The sequence below is a fragment of the Bidens hawaiensis genome, unplaced genomic scaffold (assembly GCF_021521415.1).
Source record: "Bidens hawaiensis isolate Kalapana, Puna unplaced genomic scaffold, B.hawaiensis_p1.1 tig00006322_1, whole genome shotgun sequence".
Taxonomy (NCBI): Eukaryota; Viridiplantae; Streptophyta; class Magnoliopsida; order Asterales; family Asteraceae; genus Bidens; species Bidens hawaiensis.
Window position 1 is genome coordinate 492,984 of NW_027491422.1, and position 20,780 is coordinate 513,763.

At 34.7% G+C, this 20,780-nt stretch overlaps 1 protein-coding gene across 3 annotated transcripts; it reads right to left on the reverse strand.

Annotated features, from left to right (window-relative positions):
- Nucleotides 1–8,896: 8,896 nt before the first annotated feature.
- Nucleotides 8,897–12,275, reverse strand: LOC143631989 (BEL1-like homeodomain protein 3). Of its 3 annotated transcripts, XM_077100592.1 has the most exons (6): nt 11,989–12,275; nt 11,632–11,686; nt 10,714–11,428; nt 9,758–10,125; nt 9,447–9,507; nt 8,897–9,345 (listed from the first exon to the last, which is right to left on the reverse strand). In XM_077100592.1, exons 3-6 carry the CDS (start codon nt 11,368–11,370, stop codon nt 9,043–9,045), a joined length of 1,389 nt encoding a protein of 462 aa, XP_076956707.1. In that variant the 5' UTR covers nt 11,371–11,428; nt 11,632–11,686; nt 11,989–12,275; the 3' UTR covers nt 8,897–9,042. The 3 variants fall into 3 exon arrangements, with proteins under 3 accessions (XP_076956707.1, XP_076956706.1, XP_076956708.1); XM_077100591.1 differs by lacking the exon at nt 11,632–11,686; XM_077100593.1 differs by lacking the exon at nt 11,989–12,275 and having other exon boundaries at nt 11,616–11,756.
- Between the last annotated feature and the right edge of the window lie 8,505 nt (nt 12,276–20,780).

Here is a 20,780-nt window from a genome sequence, read left to right on the forward strand (position 1 = left end):
TTTTATATAACAATATGATACACATATTAAACGATAAAAAAATGCTTATTATTATGGTGATTTAAAAAAAAATAATGTCGTATGAAAAAGTTATGGACATTTTAAAATGATTGAGGAATTGACATGTGCCTTGCATGTGGAAAGAGAAAGTCAACAAAGGTGGGTTATTACCTTCATGCCCTTTCCATCAATTTTTATTTATTAAATTAATCTAAGCTTTTCAAATCTAAGACAATAGACTGGATTACTTCTCACTCTTCTCATTTTTATTGTCTTTTGTATTTTAATTTTACCCAATTAAAATATTCCCTTTTTAGTGTTCAGTATTTCCAAAATAACACTTTTTTCATAATGACATATACAAAAATAACTAACAAAATATAGCTGACGGGAAATTTGATAATCCATTAAGATCTCTACGTTACTAACACTTGTTATATCAATAGAAAGAAAAAAAAACCAAAAGTGCTATGACAAAAAACGAATAATGTTACTATTGTTTGGTTAGAATCTGTTTGGTTCGTACCTTAACGACACAGCAACATCCATATAGTTTACTATACATATAACACATTTTTCACAATCAATTATGTTTGCCATGTTTATATAAATTCAACTTCACAAAAACGGTGTGTTCAAATAATAATAAGGGGGGGACGGGGCACCGCGTGATGAAGGCCCATCACGCGTGATGGCTTCACCCCACATCGCCGCCGGTGGTTTATCACGCAAGTGATGGGTGGGTTGCGTGATGGACATCACGCAAGTGATGGGGTAGAAATCGAGGAAATGGAACGTTGGAGGAGAGGAGCCGTTGGAAGGGAGAGTGTTTGGCCGGAAAAAATGGCCGGAAAATTGGTGTTTGGCCGGAAAAAGGTCCATTCCGGTGATTTTTTTCTTGCCGGAGCTACGGTGATGAACGGATCTGGTGGTTGGTTGTGTCGTCGGGCACAGATCTGGTGGTTTGTTGGTTGGTGTTTGGCCGGAAAAAGGATGAAGGTGGCCGGAAAAGGTTGGTGGTTGGTTGGTGATCAAAAGAATGGAGAGTGAGGGGTGTGTATGTATGAATGAATCTAGAGAGATGAAAGATTGGTGTTTGGTGGTTGGTTGGTGTTTGGGATGAAGATGGCCGGAAAATTTGCCAGAAAAAGGTCCGGTGAAAGTGGCCGGATGAGCTGTCCATCACACCACACCACACCACCACCCCTACCAAATTCCATCAAAATGTGGTGGATTTGAGGTTGGTGAGGTGGCCCATTTTAATTGGGTGGGGTGTGTGATGAGTGATGCCACCACATCCACCACCCCTCCCCCCTAAAGTCCATATTCAATTTTTTTTAAACATGTTCAAAATGTATTGTATTAATAACTTAATTTGTTTTACACAAAATAATATAAAGAAATCAAGATATCTTTATTATTACTATATAAAACTTTGAACGAAATATCTATACTAATTAATAATAAAAGTTTCCTTATGTCACGTGTCCTCTATCTAGCCCACCATTCTTCTTAATTTCCCGCCTCCCACCACACTCATTTTACAAACTCGGTTCATATCCATACCCGACCCAATTAACAGAATATATATCATATATAACTAGCTATTATAATTTAGTATTTTGTTATTCTACTTATTAATTAGAGTCAACTAATTTAAACGTACAATATATCTTACTTATTTAAACATAAATTTCTAATTATGTTATTTTCGTAATCTACGTCATAATTATACTTCTCTAAATTAAAAAAATTCAACAAAGATTTAAATATTGCTAATTACACCTCATATTATGTTTGAATTTTAAATTTCAAGTATTAATGTTAACTGTATATTTTTGACATTTTAATCAAGTTAAGGATATTTTTTTTAAATTACATGTAATCCTTTAAAAATAAATTGACTGATTCATACTCAAAATAATTGTTCCCTTTCCAAATTACCGATTAACTCATTAAATGATTCATAATTCTATAATGTTATAAATACCATAACTTGATGACGAAAACATATAGGATTAACTCTTTCGCATCTTTTGGTAAAACGTTTTTACAATCCAAGTATGTTTTCTGTTTTTCTGCATTGATCATCATATTTTGTAATATTTTATTAATTATCATACACAACAAATTATGTAATTAATTCTTCTATAAATGTCTCTAATGCGTAATGGAGCCAAAAAAGTTTTTTGATTAAATTGAGAGATAACAGATAAAACCAAACAACAAATGTGCTAACGAAATTTGGTAAATTGAAATGATTTTTAATGATGATGAGCTAAATATTCAATGCCGGCTCTAGGGTCAACCAAGTAAGGCAACAGCCTTGAGCCTCCACATTCCTAGGGCCACCATAAGTTTAAGAATTTAGTATTATAAAAGTAAATAAAAATAGTAAAGAATACTCAGTTGGCAACAATAATCCCTTCATCTTGTGATTTAAACAATTTAGTTTTATTTATTTAACATTTATGGCATGCAGTTAGATTTATATGTCTGATATGGTTTTGGGTTAAAAATTAAGGAAAGTAAAAAATCGTTATTCAAAAGGGCCTTAAAATTTTGTCTCGGTTTAGGCATCCGGGTACGTTGAGACGGCCCTGTAAATATTTAACATTCTTTTTTATTTATCTAATATTCAGCTATCACAACTAGGTTAAATTTTCAGGAATGAAGTAAGCGTGTTCAAACCTTACTTTCCCAAGTTTGAAGAACATCTCCAAGAGAATTCTTGCTATTTTATTTATAGGCCCGCACTACCTAACAACAACGCAAAACCCAAGCGTGTGAAGAATGCCCAGAAAATCTTCCATTGTCAAACAGATCTAAAAATTGCACCAACTTTTAAGGGACGAAGTACGGTTCCATTTTAGAAGACCAACTAATTCAATATTCTAGACTTGGGTTGATTATGCATTATTGTATTTATTATTCAACTTAAATTTTTAACAAGCATTTATTTTTTGTTCGATCACTTAATAATTTGTATGTTTTGTGATAAATGTATTATTAAAAAAAAATATTATTTAACCGAAATGTATGTTTGTACATTTTATATTTAATACTCAAATTTGTTTATCAAGATTTTTTATTATTTATATTTCAAACGTTTACATAATTAAATTTGTTAAACCCGTGTTGTACGCGGATATCTAACCTAGTAAAAGAATAAAATTAACAATAAAGTAATAACTTAGGGTACAGTGATGTGAATTAAAAAATATTTAAAATAATAACTTTTGATAAAAAAATTAACAGTACACTAAAATCTTAAAAATTTATTAGAAGCTTTTTCTTTAGTTTTTCTTAATTATAAAACTTGGTTTATCAATAACCCAATAAGATTAGGAGTGATAAGCTAGAGTATTTAAGAAAAATATTTATTTTGATAATATTTTTCAAATCACCCATTTTAGTAAAAGATATTTTCTCTCATCTTGTTTTGATAAAAGAAAAATTGTATAAACCGTTATAAAAGTAACACGTGGTAGGCGAAATTAATATAATACATGTCATATAAATTAATAAAACTTATCACAATTTCATTATCTTAATGTCATTTCTAAATTTAGTTAATATATAAATATAAAGAAATCAAGATATCGTTATTATTACTATATAAAACTTAGAACGAAATATAAAAGAATAAAAGTAGCAACAAATTAATAACTTAGTTTACAGTGTCGTGAATTAAAAATATTTAAAATAATAACTTTTGATAAAAAAAATATAACAGTACAATAAAATCTTAAATATTTATTAGAAGCCTTTTCTTTAGTTTTCTTAATTATAAAACTTGTTTTATCAATGACCCAATAAGATTAAGAGTGATAAGCTAGAGTATTTAAAAAAATATTTATTTTAATAATATTTTCAAATCATCCATTTTAGTAAAAGATATTTCCTCTCATCCTGTTTTAATAGAAAAAATTGTATAAACCGTTAGTACAGTAACACGTGGTAGGCGAAATTAATATAATACATGTCATATAAATTAATAAAACTTATCACAATTTCATTATCTTAATGTCATTTCTAAATGTAGTTCATATATATATATGTCTCTCTTTGTCTCATGTACGTGTTATCTTACAGATTACAAATCAATCAAAATCATTAACATACAAACAAGTAGGGTTGTTCACGAACCGAGCCGAACCGAGCGAGCCTCTGCTCGAACTCGGCTCGAATTGAAACCGAGCGGCTCGGTTCGGTTCGAATATAAGAAAACGAGCGAAAAAACCTTGCTCGAACTCGCTTGGTTTACAACCGAGCGGCTCGGTTTTGCTCGGTTTCACTCAGTTTAAATAATCAATTTAAATTGCTACCATAATAATACCATTTCCATTCAACCAACATACATAACAAGTTCAACATATACAAATGTAAAATTGTTTCGCTCAAATAAACATGTTTAAGTTCAAGTGGGTTATCAGCGCCTTCATCAACAGAATCCCAAAAAAAACATGTTTAAATTCAAGCGGGCTATCAGCATCTTCATCAACAAAATCCCCTTCAAAGTTTAGACCGATAGATATAACCTGTTATTCCAACCAGTTAAACACAACTAATTACAATACGTCAAACGGGTCAAATAGTGAAAAATGAACAATATATATTATAATAAAGGCTTGTATCACATAATCAAATCAAATTAAAAAAACATGGCAAATATATTTGACAAAACATGTCAAAATATACCTTTTTTTTCAATTGCCAGTACATTCGTCTGGAATCAACACTTCAATATCCAACTTTTCTTCTTCCTTTGCAGATTGCTATACATTATAAGCAACTAAGAACGTTAGTGCACAATGTATAAGAATAAATAATGACGTATAATGTAATTTAAACTTACTTCCAATGTTTTTATTGTTGCTTTTGAGCCGGCCTTTAACCAATCACTTCCACAACCAAGAAGTTCCACCATATCTTTTGAAAGAGAGCTTCGATAATCATCCAATATGCGTCCCCCGGCACTAAAGGCTGATTCTGAAGCAACAGTTGTGATCAGAATGCAAAAAATCTCTTTAGCCATCTTGCTTAAAACCGGATACTTGCTACAATGTTGACTCCACCATTTTAGCACATCATATTGTGACTCCACACATTTTTCATTTGGCTCTTCCAAATATATCTCAAGTATAGATTTTTGTCCGGTTTCAACAGGTCTTGATTTGAGAAAAGCAAGAAAATCGTCTTCATCTGGAGTATGTTCGCTAGATGTTGACGTTTTTGAGCAACCCGTGGCAGCCTTGGTTGAGATATATGCATGAGAGTACTTTTTAAAAAGAGATTTTAACTTAGCCATCACATCTTCAACTTGACTCTCACATTCATCTTTTGGATACAACCTTTTAAAAGTCCATTTGACTGACAACATCTTATAACGAGGATCTAAAATAGAAGCAATTGACATAAGCACCCCAATTTCTCCCCAATACTTCTCAAACTTTTCATACATGGGTATACTCATTTTCTCCAAGAAAGCATCATCTGATATAAAAGCATTACATATCTCTATTTTCACTTTATAAATTTCTGTAAGAAACATATTTGAAGTTGGATATGTTGAACCTGAAAAAAAAATTAGTAGTTTTATACAAACATCTAGTAACATTAAAATCTCCACACTAAACAAGTTTAAAGTTAGATATTTGTACCTGAACAAGTTTAAAGTTAGATATTTGAAGTTGGCAAGTTTAAAAATTGCCCTGCTGGCGGTGCACGCATATAATGTATATATGTGTGAACTCTCGGGTGGGCAAAAGTAAAATTGCACTAATTTTGACGTTATTTTACTAATCTCGTGAAAATAACGTTAAAAGTGGGGGAAGGTTATTCAGGCATCATGTGGTGGCGTTGATAGCCGAAAGACAAGGGCACATGCACCAATCAGCCGGTGTCCCGATGATTGAGTGCTATGTGCCTTATGTCCAAGGCTTGATGCAAAACTACTATCGAGCCGGGGGTCTCATCGGAAGCAGCCTCTCTATCCCTATGGGGTAGAGGTAAGGTTGTCTACATCTTACCCTCCTCAGACCCTACCATAGCATTGCTATTGGTGGGATATACTGAGTACGATGATGATGATGATGATTTGTACCTGAAAATAAATTAGTAGCTCTCAAAAAAACTTCTAATAACTTGCAAACTTTTTCGGCCCAAGTCCATTCATCATTTGTGGGGCACCATATAAAGTTGGAATCTCTCAATGCATAACCTTCAAAAGCTCGTTTGTAGTGAACAGCCGAATCAAGCATCCGATGCGTTGAATTCCACCTAGTTTTTACATCGGTGCTAAGAGAACGTCTAGTGTTGATACCAAGAGACATAGCTATTTCACCAAACCTCAATAAACGACCAGGAGTCTTTTTCAAGTACTTCACACATTCTCTAATATTTGATATACACGAGTCAATAGTACCTAAACCATCTTGTACTACTAAGTTTAGAATGTGTGCACAATATCTAACATGAAAAAACAATCCTTCAAAATGCAATCTTCCTTTAACTTGTAAATTGTTCATCAAAATAGATGCGGCCCTATCATTGTTAGATGCATTGTCTAAAGTAATGGTACCTATCTTGTCTTGAATACCCCACTTCAAAAGACATTCCATGATAGCATCAGATATAACCTCGCCACTATGGGGTGGTGAAAGTTCATTGAAACTAATAATGCATTTCTTCAATTTCCAATCACAATCAACAAAGTGAGCTGTTAAACACATGTAACCAACTGTTTGGTTTGATGTCCAACAATCGCTAGTAAGTGATATCATACTCACCTTTTTCAACATCTTTTTTATCTTCTCTTTTTCTTTTTCCACCACTCTTATACAATCTCTTGTGATTGTTGTCCTACTAACTTTTTGAAATAGATGATTGATATACTCTAATAACTGATTAAACCAATGATATTCTACAATAGAAAAAGGTAACTCATGCATAATAATCATTTTTGCAATCATTTCTCGACATTTCATTTGGTCATAATCCTCATTTAACTCAAATACTGAGGAACCCATTTTACTATCACCACAAAATTAATGAAACCCTTCTTTTTACCTTGAGTTTTCAAGTATAATGCACAATCTCGGAGGTGCCGCTTCATACTTGAGGTGGTGCTTGAAGGGCTTTTCACAAAAGTATGCCTACAATGAATGCACTGATTTTTTTTAACCTTTTGTCCTATGTACATACCGTCAATGTCTTTAAAGTGTAGATGCACAATACTTTGATTCTTTCGCTTTGAACCTACATCTTCGGACGCTTCATTGTCCATATCCTCATCTGACTCTGACTCGAGGCGAATGCTCTCTCCATCACTTAAATCAACATGATTTGACTCTTTTTGAGAAGCCATTCTACAAAAATAACACATAAAGTTAGGTTCAAAGTAAAAACTATATGGCACTGTGTAAAAACAAAATGAAATGAAATTGAAACAAAATGAGTTAGGTTCAAAGTCAACTGTTCATGATCATGCTTCCCCAATATGGGTTTTAAGCCCACTGTGTAAAAACAAAATGAAATTGAAAAACTTGGCAATATATTATTTTAGGGGTTTTTCAAACAAAATTAAACCCACATTGAACTTAATAAAGACATAATTCTTATCAGTTAACATATATTATTGCTAAAATCAAAACCAAATCCCAAAAAAATGAAGGATACCTGAAAAAATGAAGGAGACGAGATGTACAGGAGGCTCAGAGGCCGTGAGGAGTGGCAGTGGCGCGGTGGTCTAAGGCCAGAGTGGCTGTGCGTGATATTGACGGGAGTACTGGAGTAGTGAGAGTTTTGAACTTTTGGTAATTGGTTGTGAACTTGTGAAAGAGATAAGGTTTGGATTGTGGGGAGGGGATAAGATCTAATATCTTTTATATTTTCTAATTTAATTTAATTTTTTTTAGTGTATAATGGACTTTTTGAATACAAATAGAAAGGTATTTATAAAACTAATTATATAAATTTTCATATATATATATATATATGTATATATATATATATATATATAAACTAAAAATATTCGAGCCAAACCGAACTGAGCGGACCGTTGCTCGTTGCTTGGCTCGTTTAAAAACCGAACCGAGCAGAGCGGCTCGTTTACAATCGAGCGAAAAAACGAGCGAGCAATTTTCGAGCGAGCGACGAGCGAGTTTGAGAGGCGAGCAATTTGGACGGCCCTACAAACAAGAATTACACTTGTATTTTTTTTGTTTACAAGAAAACATTCATTCATACCCAACAAATCAAAAAATATATATATATCACTTATGAGCAAATTAATACATTATTAAGTTTTTAAGTAATATATATCATTCAATGCATGATGTACACCCAACAAAGCATGTAGTGTAGGTGCAAAGTTGTTGAATATAAAATATGTTAAAATACTTAAACTTGGCCAATCTTTTATAAATAGTTACAACCTTATCAATTTAACTTTTAACAATATATTCTTTTAAATTTCTTTTTTAGCCTAACTTCCACCTATGATTTTTAAATAGTCATAAATTTTTCACACGCTTATATTTCTTTAAAAGAATTTCACCATAAAAATAAGCATTTTATCATCTTTAATTTGAGTATGGTATTGCTATAATTTTTTTAGTTAAAAAGAAATAACATTTTACGTGGCGGTGTTTGTGATCTGTTTTTGATCGTTTTTAAGTTAAACAGTGAGCCAAACATTAGAAACGGTTTTTTGTTATCGAAAACCGAAACCAAAGTGTTAAAAATTGAAACCGAACCATTACTAGCGGTCTTTGTTTCCCGCTGAATCGTGCGGGCACCTGTCTAGTTTGTAAATATAAAAAAATTATTGCTTTATTACATAATTTGAAATTGTATGGTATATCTTTACATAATACATGCTAACCTCCAAACAAAAAAAAAAAAAATCTAAGTTTCCAACCAAAAGACCACCGGAATTCACAAGTTCGAGTAAAGAATGCGTTTACGTTCATTTTCGTGTTGAAGTGCATGTATTTCAGGTCGTAATTGCTCAGTTTTGTAAAGTAGTACAGGCGCTTTTTATTGCACAACAAAGTCAGGTAACAACTGGGGATCATCGAACCTATATTGGTCCACCAGATCGATATGCCTTTGTCCCATAAATACATTCACTTCCAAATCATTTCTAAAATCAAGATTGGAGTTTTTCTGCAGCTCTTTCAGTTTGTCTTCCGAAGAAGATGACTGACCAATTGCAGCTTTCCCAGCTTGTTCCGGTGAAGATCTACTATTCAACTCTTCATCGCGAAACTCTTCTTTGTACATGTCTTCAACCATCGGTTTCCAAAGACGCACACGAGCATTTATAAACCAATTCGCAATCTGATACGCGCATATATAAAACTCGATTTATAACAAGTTAAACTTAAATATGAAGAAAATATATACAACTCGCTTATCAATATATATATATATATATATACCTGGCTTCTAGTGAGGCCTGTTTGTCTTGCTAGCATGATCTTCTCTGAATCTTTCGGGTAACTAAACATAGCAACATGAATAAAATCAGTTAAGAAAATATTAAAATTTGTCTAAAGTATGTTCTTATTAATGCATGAACATGTCACTAGTCTATTATTAATATACGAAAATGTGACACGTCATGTATTAGTTTTTGCCACACCGGCCTAAATGCCCAAAAATAATTTACCCAACCCGTTCTATTTTTACACCTCTACTTTTAATTATGTAGCGTAGTGTAAACTTAGAAAAAGGCATTAAAAGCGCATACGGGTTAAGAAAATGCTCAAAAAGCCAAGCACGAAGAATCGAGACCGAGCCTTCCGGCAACCCTCTTTGCGGTCTCCAAGAATGACGCATCACGCCAAGTGGATTTAAGGTTCGTTGTTGCCTAAGCTGTTTTTCCACATTACGAAGACGAGGTAAAGCTCGGTCTGAGGAATCATCTTGCTCGCCAAGACTTTGTCGGCTCACTTGAATTTGAGCATTTATTGCATCGCGCAAGCAGCGAAAGTGTCGAGAAATTGTATGATGAGCAAGTGATGTGTATGTTCTAGCAACCCCGTAACCCGTCACAATGTCTAAGGATCCCTCAACGATTCTTAGTTGTTGGCAGTATTCTCGGTATCTTCTATCCACCTACAACGCATTATACAACCATTAATTCATATGCATCCAGTAAATTCAATATTCTACTTAATAGGATGATACTGGGTATTTTGAACATCCATTCAGAAACTGATTAATTATGTTATAAGTTACTTAAACTTGAAGAAAATATATAGATAAAAGGATGAATGGTTAAAATATCTGCACATCAGTATTTAAATGTAACACTACGTACTTTCCATCAAATATACTACGTAATACTTTTGTAACTTTCTTGTAGGTATCAACTATATATATATTATTAATAGAAATATTTTTTTTTTGACAATGGCGTGATCTTTTACCCACAAGAGCGTCCGTTAAAAGGTCGTTTTTGGTGTTCATAAGCGCCAAGGTGGCATCCGATGGACGCCTGCCCATAGAACAATTGGTACTTTTGAGAACATCATGTCCTTACGGACAAACGGGCCACAAACGGGCGTGCTGGCCCTCATTTAGTTACTTTTTCATTTTTAGTTTTTTAAATGGCTATGTTTAATAAACTTTTAATCTTGATAAACACTTTCAAGAAACATTTCAAAATTAAAGATACGAACATTTAGTGAAACATTATTGTACCTCGTCCAACAAAGAAAACAATTTGGTGATCTTGTATTGAAGCTCGTTTTTCTCCGAAGCCGAAAGTTGATCAGCAGATGAACTCGTGGCAGACTCGAGAGGGGCAGACTGAAGCTCGACTCTTGAATAATTCCCATCAGATTTGTTTAAATTTTTGCGTTTATTCATCTTTAGCTGCCTCATAGCTTCATGAATGTTAGCTACCTCTTCTAGCAATTCTTGTGCCGGTTTCAAATATCTTGAATTGTAAATTCTTGGCACAATCCCAGTTGGGATTTGATATGTACCCGAAACCGAGCATTGAACATTGTCCATGGGGCGGTCAAACGACAAAAAGTCTACGTTTTCGAGTTTATCACTTCTAGAGCCATGATCACTAGAACCTTGAATATGTGGATTCAAGTAATTATATTGGAAAGGTTGCATATCCATTGAAGAAGTTACTTGCATTCCAAGACTTAAAGACAGTTCTTGATGACTCTCCACTCTTACAAGATTTTGAGGGTTTGACGGCTGACCGGACAAAAGATCCAAGAAAGAAGGGTCGGGCGCGTCATGGTTTTGGTACATATTATGATCAATAGGAGGACAAGAAGATTCTTGATAAGAATTAACTTGTTGGGTAGAAAGATATGAACTTGGATAGTAAGTAGCCATCTTTAATTTCAAGAAATTAATCACAACCACTCAAAATTTCATTTGTTGGTGGCAATACCTAAATCAACAATAAAAAAAAAAACAAAATTAAATAAACCCTATTATTCATCTAAATTTGCAAAGAATATCTTTGTGTATTAACAAAAACATAACTTGTAATAAAAAACATGTTTTATTCATAAATTCCAAAATAAAAATTAGCAAACTTTTGTTGATGAATTAAGATCATGGGTCAGCTAGATTACCGAATAAAACTGGTACATGTGATCTGGAGCAAATTTGAAGACAAGACCAAAGAAACAGAAACAAATTCTTCCTAAATAGGAGACAAAAATGGATATGAACAAGATATGTATATTTATATATATAGATGTATGCGTATGTATGTATATTCCTTATCATATTAAATAAAAAAATATTTATAGAAAAAACAAATTTACCAACCCAACTAATCATTGAACAATGACCATCTCCAAATAAACAATGAATGAAAATTGCAATAATTGGATAGGATGCAAACTATAAAAACAAGATTATCCAGCTCATTTTATGCAAAAAAATAATAAACATATGGACAGTACGATTATTGATTGTTAATTATGAAAGACTAAGACCTACCATTGCCACGTGTGGACCAAATTGTAATTGAAATTGGGAATCAAATAATGAATGATATAAAGAAAAGAATTGAAGGTGTTTGTAGAAACCTTTGGAATCGAATTGGGTGTTGCTTAAATTGGGTGATTTAATTAAGAAATGATTGCTTGAAATTGGGGATTGTGGAAGGCTAACTCTAACCACCAGTTGGTGGACCTAAACTAATTGTTCTACTTGTTTGTATTCAACCTTCAATTAAAGCATTCTTTTATTGTTGCAAGTAGTTGTTGCTTGCAGTATGTTCAATTTGGTTTTTAAAATTAATTACCAATTCTACCAAACACATTTCATATTTTTATTTAAGGAAAAAGATTTGATTTGTTTATTTAAGGATGTGGCTCAATAGTAGAGCACTCACTTTACTAGTGAGAGGTAGGAGGTTCAAATCTCACTATCACCAGTTTATATGAGAGATATGGGGGATGAGTCTGGCTAGCCAGGGTTCGAGTCCTAATCTCACCCGGTTTTACCGGCTCCTCGCTGTCGTGCCATTTGACGGGCGTGGGGGTCGGGTTTTATCTGGTGAATCCCTCAATAGGTGGACCGCTAGTGGGGCTCCGTCCGTCCGGACTAGTGGCCGGCTCAGTCTACCTTTAGCCAATGAGGGTCGCGTACGAAGTACCCGGCGTTACTTAGTTGGTCGTTCAAAAAAAAAATTTAACAGATTAAATTTGAATTTAGTGATTAATATTTAAAGAGTTGAATTCAACAATTACTTAGTTTATAATAGGGTGTTACAACAATCATTATTTAGGTAAATGGAGTTTGATAAACCAAAATATGAAAAATGGGTCGATAATAGTTCATACGGATAATTTGATCAGTACGGGCTTTTTTTTCCATTAGTATAATTATTATGAATTTAAATTAGATTTGTATTTCATTTTCACACGATTTTGCTTGTGTCTTCTTATTTAATTCATAATCATCATTGTGAGGAAAACTGAGTTAAAATCAGATGTAATCTATACTGATTATGCTACCTGGATTGTCAAAAATGACAATGACAGTGAAAGTTAGGACAATTGGTAATTGATTGTATGGATTGTTTTCGGCCAATGGGTGATAGTTTGAATTATTATCCAATTTGACTTATTTTAAATTATGTCTTAGGGTTAGTTACAAAAGTGTAATAATGTATTTTGAACGTTAAACGATGAAAAAGAAAATGAAAAATATAAACATTTTAGAGGCTAAATGCAAAATAAACAAATAAGATGATGCAGTTTCGGATGCAATTAATGGCTCGAGAGACTCATGATTAATCAAAAGACAATAAATCGAACCGAAGTTCCAGGAACAATGTTCTTTATATTAAAACTCAATCAAAAACTGAATAACAAAGAAACCCTAGCACCCTAGTTATACAAAAAGAAAATGGGATAAACATGGAAACGAGATAAACGTAAAATAATAAAAGATAAACTAATAATAAAAAAGATTCTCGATGCTCCTGCATCATACTCCCACTCTTCGAAAAAAACTCGTCCTCGAGTTTTGCTTTTAAAACAAAGCCTCCTGGATCAAAAGGAATGTCAACTCGATTCATAATCGTTACCACCATGATCCACCCAAAGAGCTCAACTTCATAGTACGTCGCACCCTGCTCGAAATATGTACCACCGGAGTCTATTGGGTTGTCGAGTCTCTCTACCTCCTTCTCCCCGTCTTCGAAAAAGACTCGTCCTCGAGTCTTGAGAACATCGAAAAGATCGGGTCCTTTTTTTTACATGTAGCAACTTGTAAAATAAACTTGGAACATCAACCCGACTCCTATTTATTGTTACCGGAACGAGTTGTCCAGCCAATTCAACTTCACAAATCGTCTCACGCGGCTTTGAACATACACCGCCTGGATAGAAGGGAATGTGAATCCGCTCATCATTTATTATCACCATGACCCAACTACACAATTCGATTTCATGGGTCGTGTCTTCCGGACCTTGACTTGTACCACCTCTAGTCTTCCAATCTTTACTGGAAGCAAACATGTTACCGCCGTTATTCACCACAATACCACTTTTAGTAACCACATATATCCCTATTTCTGTTTTGATATGAATCGAACTAATGAACGGAAACTGATCATCATTTGTGCTTTTAATAATGCTTGATAAAACTGGTGTTAACTCACTGAAGTTGTTTGAATTATCTAACCAATACTCAATCCTTATCTCTTCATCTTGAAAATCCCATTTAGGAGGAGATTCCATCATATCATTATCCCTTTGAGGTGGTGGTTTCTCACCCTCATTGTTGATTTTATTAACGTGAGGTGCATGAAAGCACTCCATAATTAATGCACCATTTCCTTTTTCATGTATATCAATATTATTATATAATTGATACAATAGAAAATAATATTCAGCAATTGGCGAAAACTTTGGACTAAAACCATCATTAATATCTTCACCTTGAATTTTGAAATTAAAAGATTGAGATACCATATCTTCAGTTACCTTAATTATCGTAGAAATTTCCAATTCATTATGCGGCCCAATAGATGGAAATAACGTATCATTAACCGTGGATGTAACACCATCATTAGCCTCACAATTACCACCTTTAACCATCGTTTCCTCCTTCAAGAAATCAAAAAATATGCTAGGAGACATTCTCGTGTATTCAGTCATCCTCCTGTCCAAAGAGTCACCATACATCCAAGAATACCAATCCTCGTCCCGGTAATCGTCATACACGGGCAGAAAGTTATAGATAGTGTCACCACTGGGAGGATGCTCCTCATCCCCGGTTAACTCGTCCTCGACGGGTTGTTCCGTTTCCGTTTCCTTCCAAGTTGATGATGCCTTAAGATCTTGGATCCGTTGCTTGAGTCGCCTAATCTCGTGCCGTAACTCGAGGTCATGTACTCGTTGTCGGAGTCTTTTAATCTTAAGATCCCGTGGGTTGGAATAGACTCCACCGCTGCCTCGGTCGACGAATCTGCGAATAGGACGTCGATCTTCACCACGAGCACACGAATAGAAAACCCTCCTTTCGTTGCCTCTGTCGGCGAATCTACGAGCGAGAAAGTATTCATCTCCATGTCGAACATTTGAGAACCAAAAGCTCTGATACCAACTGATGCAGTTTCGGATGCGATCAATGGCTCGAGAGACTCATGATTAATCAAAAGACGATAAATCGAACAGAAGTTCCAAGAACAATGTTCTTTATATTAAAACTCAATCAAAAACTGAATAACAAAGAAACCCTAGCACCCTAGTTATACAAAAAGAATATAAGATAAACATGGAAACGAGATAAACGTAAAATAATAAAAGATAAACTAATAATAAAAAAGATTCTCGATGCTCCTGCATCATAAGACTTTCAAAAATTCCTTAGCTGAGAAAGTATGGTGGGGTTGTTTGTAATAGTGTTTCAATTTTGATAAATTAGTTGTAGTTTGAAGCAAGAGCTCAAAGAAGAAGCTGTTAGTTGGGAGTTTGGGGTTTAGATTCGAAACTGAAAGTTTTTTAAGTTGGTAGTTGAACTTTCTATTTATATAAAATGCTAGATAATAGAGTAAAAAGCTAAAAACTAAAACTTTATATAAAGCTTCTTCGGTTCGTGTTCTAAGCTAAAAACTAGCTAAAAACCAAAATAACTTTATAAAGTATTAATGCATAAGCTACAATAAGTTCTAATATGTAGTTAAAGTACCCTTAAAGTTTGTAGGATTTGGAATGGTTTTTTATCTTTATTTTCTTCTTCTTACATATTGACTGCGTTAAATGTGTATGATGTGTGTGTTAAATTTAAGCAAGATAATACATATCGCATTCTGTTGAAATATTACATGGTAATATGTTCAATTTAATATTTTTGTGTTAGTTAATAATTGTTTATTATAACTTGTTATTTTTTTCTTTATGTATGTTTGGAAGTACTGATTGGAACTTGGTCTCTAATAGGCTTTTGGAAATCTGGATCATATTTGCATTCTACTCTTTTGGACTTGGATGACTTTGGATGCTTGTGGGCTGAATTGGAGCTGGACCCATATTTGAAGATAGCAAGGCCTTGAGGTTGTTTCGGGGTCGGCTAATATTTTTGTTCTACGTCAAAACTCAAGGCTATATTAATAGAGGTTAGATAGTTGATTTTTAACAAAAAATATATACATATGCTCAGTTTATACTTTTTGGTTTTCTCTCTAGTTTTTTGTACACGATCTAGGGTTAGATTCATTGTGTTTATGAATTGTTAATCTGTTAGATTGTGTAGAGGTGTTCAGATCGTTGTGGTCTTGATTGTAATTGAAGGTTTGTATTCTGTTGCGTTAAGTCGAAGATAATTGAATTGGTTTGGTGTTACTGATATCCAATTTTGACATGGTATCAGAGCCTTAGTGCTCTAATTCTTGGGAGTTCGCTTTCGATTGAGTGATTACTGCAGAATTTAGGGTTTCTTGTTGAAACCCTAATTTGGGGATTTTTTGTGACGATCTTGAAAGAAGTTCAAGTGCTGACTCATGTGTAAATTTGTCGCTGGTCTCCATTTTTCATGCATATCTCCTGTCAAGATTTGTAACCCTAAGTGAAGGTTGCAAGTCTTGACTCTTGGAAGGAATACCCTAACTTGGGCGCCCCTGGGTGAGATCCTTCTGAATTTTTTTCTTTCTTGTCATATCTAATAATTGTGTATGCATATATTTAGGTTGATACTAGAGGATTTATAGCCTGGTCTTGTGGTGATTTAGGCTTTCTAAGTTTGTTTGTGCATCATTTGTGTGCTGTTGATTGTGTCTGCTCTTGTTGAATCATTCTTGTTTGATTTTATTGTTTAATCAACAAGGGTGATAATAATAATAATAATTATTATAATTATAATAATAATAATACTCTTATTAGTAAGTTAGAGGCAAGTGATCCTCTATATCTCCATCCAAGCGATTCTAGTAGTCTAACAATTGCTAGTATAAAACTAAAAGGAACAGAGAAATACAAAGTATGGTCTAATGCAATGAATCTTACTTTACAAGTTAAAAATAAAATCGGATCTATTGATGGGTCATGTGTTAAATCTACTACTGATCAGGTACTTGCTAAACAATGGGACAGATGTAATTATGTGGTACTTACTTGGTTTTTAAATTATGTGCCTGAAGAGTTATACTTGGACTAGTTTATTCTAGTTTAGCTTCAGATCTGTGGAAAGAACTTAAAGAAACATATGATAAAGTCGATGGTTCAGTTGTTTTTAACTTGTATAAAAAAATTAATATGTTTAGCCAAAATAATCAGTCTGTGTCTGAATACTATCACAAGTTGAATAAATGTGGAAACAGCTAGATCAGATTTTACAATTATCTACTTGTACCCGTAATGCTTCAAAACAGTTTAATGACTTTAACCATCTAATAAAATTAATGCAATTCTTAATGGGTCTTGATAGTGGGTGTTTTGGACAAAAATCAGCTAAGGATAATATATCCAAATCCGTAGTTGTGATGTATAGTGCTATGATGATAATAACGATTATATGAACAAAATTGAGATGAACACCGTGATTTGTTGCGAGGAAAAACCCCTTGATCTTGTTTAGATCAAAGGAAAAAAACCCCGGGTGATGACAACTCGTCAATCACCAATTTATTAATCACAAAAAGGTTACAAGTGTTTTGGAGATAATGATCAATATTACAATGAATGCTAGTGTGTAGAGAGAATTATGAGTTCTACTCTAGTGTGTGAGAATACAAGTGATATCTAATTGATCGTTATCTCGATATTATAAAGAAAATATTAGCTAACAATATTCCCTATTAATCCGCCACTCTTCCACAACTCTTTCATCATTCATTGACCACGTGCTGGGAGCTTCCAGTAGCGAACTTTGAGGTAGACTCAGTCATATAGTCGTTATAACTAGCTAACACATCACCATTCAAATATAATCATTAGTAAACAAATAATAGCGAGGATCCTCGATCCTTTGTAACTTGAGACATATCTCCAGGATAACTTATCCATAAGACAGTCAAGGATAATGGATCCTCAGCATAAAATTCATGCCCTAACAATTGCCCCCAAAATGGCGGGTGTTTATGCTTTACAGCTGGCATTTTGAAATTTGAAATCCCTGCAAAAAGATTAAACGATTAGACATATGCCAGGGGTCATTATTATCAAACCCTCAAAATTAATTATAACCGCCTATATATGTGATCCCGATAATCCATTATAATCACATATCTGGCCGTTCAGCAGGTATCCTTCTTTTCTCTCTTTACTCTTTTATCATTCTAATAAACATGTCTGTTGTTTTAGATAAAAATCAGCTAAGGATAACATATCCAAATATGTTAATGTGAGGTCTAGTTCTACGATGGCAATAACAATTATATGAACAAAAATGGAGTAAACACAGTGATTTGTTGCGAGGAAAAACCTTTTGACCTTGTCCAGATCAAAAGAAAAAAACCCCGGGTGATGACAACTCGTCGATCACCGGTTTATTAATATCAAAAAATGGGTTACAAAGGTTGTGGAAATTAGATCGATGTTACAAGAATTGCTAATGTGTACAGAGAGAATAGTGAGTTCAACTCTGAGTGTGTGTGAATACAATGAGTTATCTAATCGATCTTATCTCGATATATAGAAAACCAATACAACAATAAGTCCTATCTATTCGCCACTATCCCACTAGTCTTCCAACGTCCATTGACCACGTGTTGGTAACTTCCAAGTTGCGATATTTAAGGTGTACCAAGTCACATAACCGTTACTTCTGTTGAACATTAACCTACACACATGAAACAATTGTTAACAATACTAACCTCTGAGGATCCTTGATCTTCGACATGGTTCTGGAGCTCTTCGGGAGGATAACTGATCCAGACATATCTTCAAGGATAATATATCCTCAGTAGAGAAAATATCAGTCCTAACAATTTCCCCCAAAATGGCGGGTGATAGTGGAACACAACTGTCATTTTGAATTTCAAACTTCTGCGAAAACTGGATGATGGGACGGTTTGCCAGACATATTTAACATTTGGACCCTGAGATAATCATAACCGCCTATATATGCCGCCCTATATCTTGCTTATAATCACATATCCAAGCGACGCATCAGGTATCCATCTCTTTCTTTTCTTATTTTCTTTGTCTCTGAATAATGTCTACTGTTTCGTCTTCTTCTTCCCCTTTGCGTCACTCCGACCAAGCGTCCGATGAATATGGGTTATCTGAGACGCAACCACAATACTTTATAGCAAACCCTTCTATTGAAATCTGCAAGCTAACAGATCCCGAAATAGATGAACTCCGAACATTGTTTCCTTCGGGAACAGTGTTCCGTCCATACGATGCCGGAATCCGATGCGACATTTACTCTCAGACCTGGGTTTGTATGCCCGCTTGTCCTTTCTTGATTGGTTATCGCTATCCATACCCTGCCTTTACCCAAAGCTTTTTCGATTCCACGTGCCATATCCTATATTTAGGCGATGCCTATGGTGTGGCGAGTTCTCAGCACTATAGAAAGAATCATCGAGGAACAAAAGATCGACTTCGGTCTCCCAGAACTTTCACATCTGTACACCCTTACTACCCACGGGCCTGCCCGCTTCATCTTGAAATCCAAGCCTCGACAACCCCATCCGATCTTGAAAGTGACTTTAAACGATCTCTTCTGGAGGAACCAATTTTTATTTGTAAAACGTGACTCCATACCTGGGGGAATTGACCTTCCTTCAAAGTGGTTAGAAATGGTAGGATCCTGGATCCTTAGAAAATAGTAGGATCCTTGATACTTTAATTTTAATTCCGAATCTTCTTTTTGTTTGCAGTGGACAACTTTGCTTTTTTGGGTAAGTTACCTGGTACAGAAGAAAAAACAAAACGGTTCCTTGCACTGGATACCGAGGTTAGAACTTTTCAAGCCCGCTTTGTTGAAGCTTTCTGTGATATCTCCTCGGGTTCCAGTATGTCAAGTAAGTTTATTATTGTAATTTTAAGGTAAATAGAATTAGAAGAAATACTTATCTGTTTACTTAACCTTTGTAGGCGCCAAGAAGTCTCAGAAGTCAGCTAGCAAGTTTTCCTTAGAAGACATTGATTGTATGGTCACCTCTTCGGACATCAAGAAAGAAGCCTTGACGGCAGCAACCAGTTCCGAGCCTAAGACTGCAACGACCAGAGCCAAGTCTGCTGCATCCAAGAGGAAGAGGTCATCTGATCCCGAAACTCACTATGACATGGTCCTTAATGTAGGTATCCTGTATCCTGTAATATCGATTTTAAGGATCCAATATCCTCGTAAGTTATTCTTCTCATTGGTTGAAGGCTATGAATGCTTTCAAAGAGCATTATGAAAAGGTTGTCAGTCAGATGAGTGAGAAGCTGTCAGGACTAGGGAAAGCCGTGGTTGCCAAGGACAAAGCCATGATCCAACTTTCCAAAGACAAAAAACAGTTGGAGGATCAGCTATCCTTAGCGGAGACCCAGCACCAAGAAGCGGTGAAGCAAGCTACAGACGAGGCCAAGATGTGGGCCGCTAGGTCCGTGTTCCAAGCACAGATCAAGATGGCGAAGGAGGCCGGTGACCCTGCTTTCGATAAGACGACCTGGGACGTGAAAAGTGGAAGTCTAACCTGGAGGCTCTTAGTGGCGAAGATGATGAGGAGATGGCTGAGGAAAATGAGACTGGGAGTTGTGGTGTCAAGGAGGTGGCTGAAGCCGGTGAAGGAGAAGGTGCTGCAGAGGGTGAAGACGCAACATAAGTGGGCGATGAAGGATATA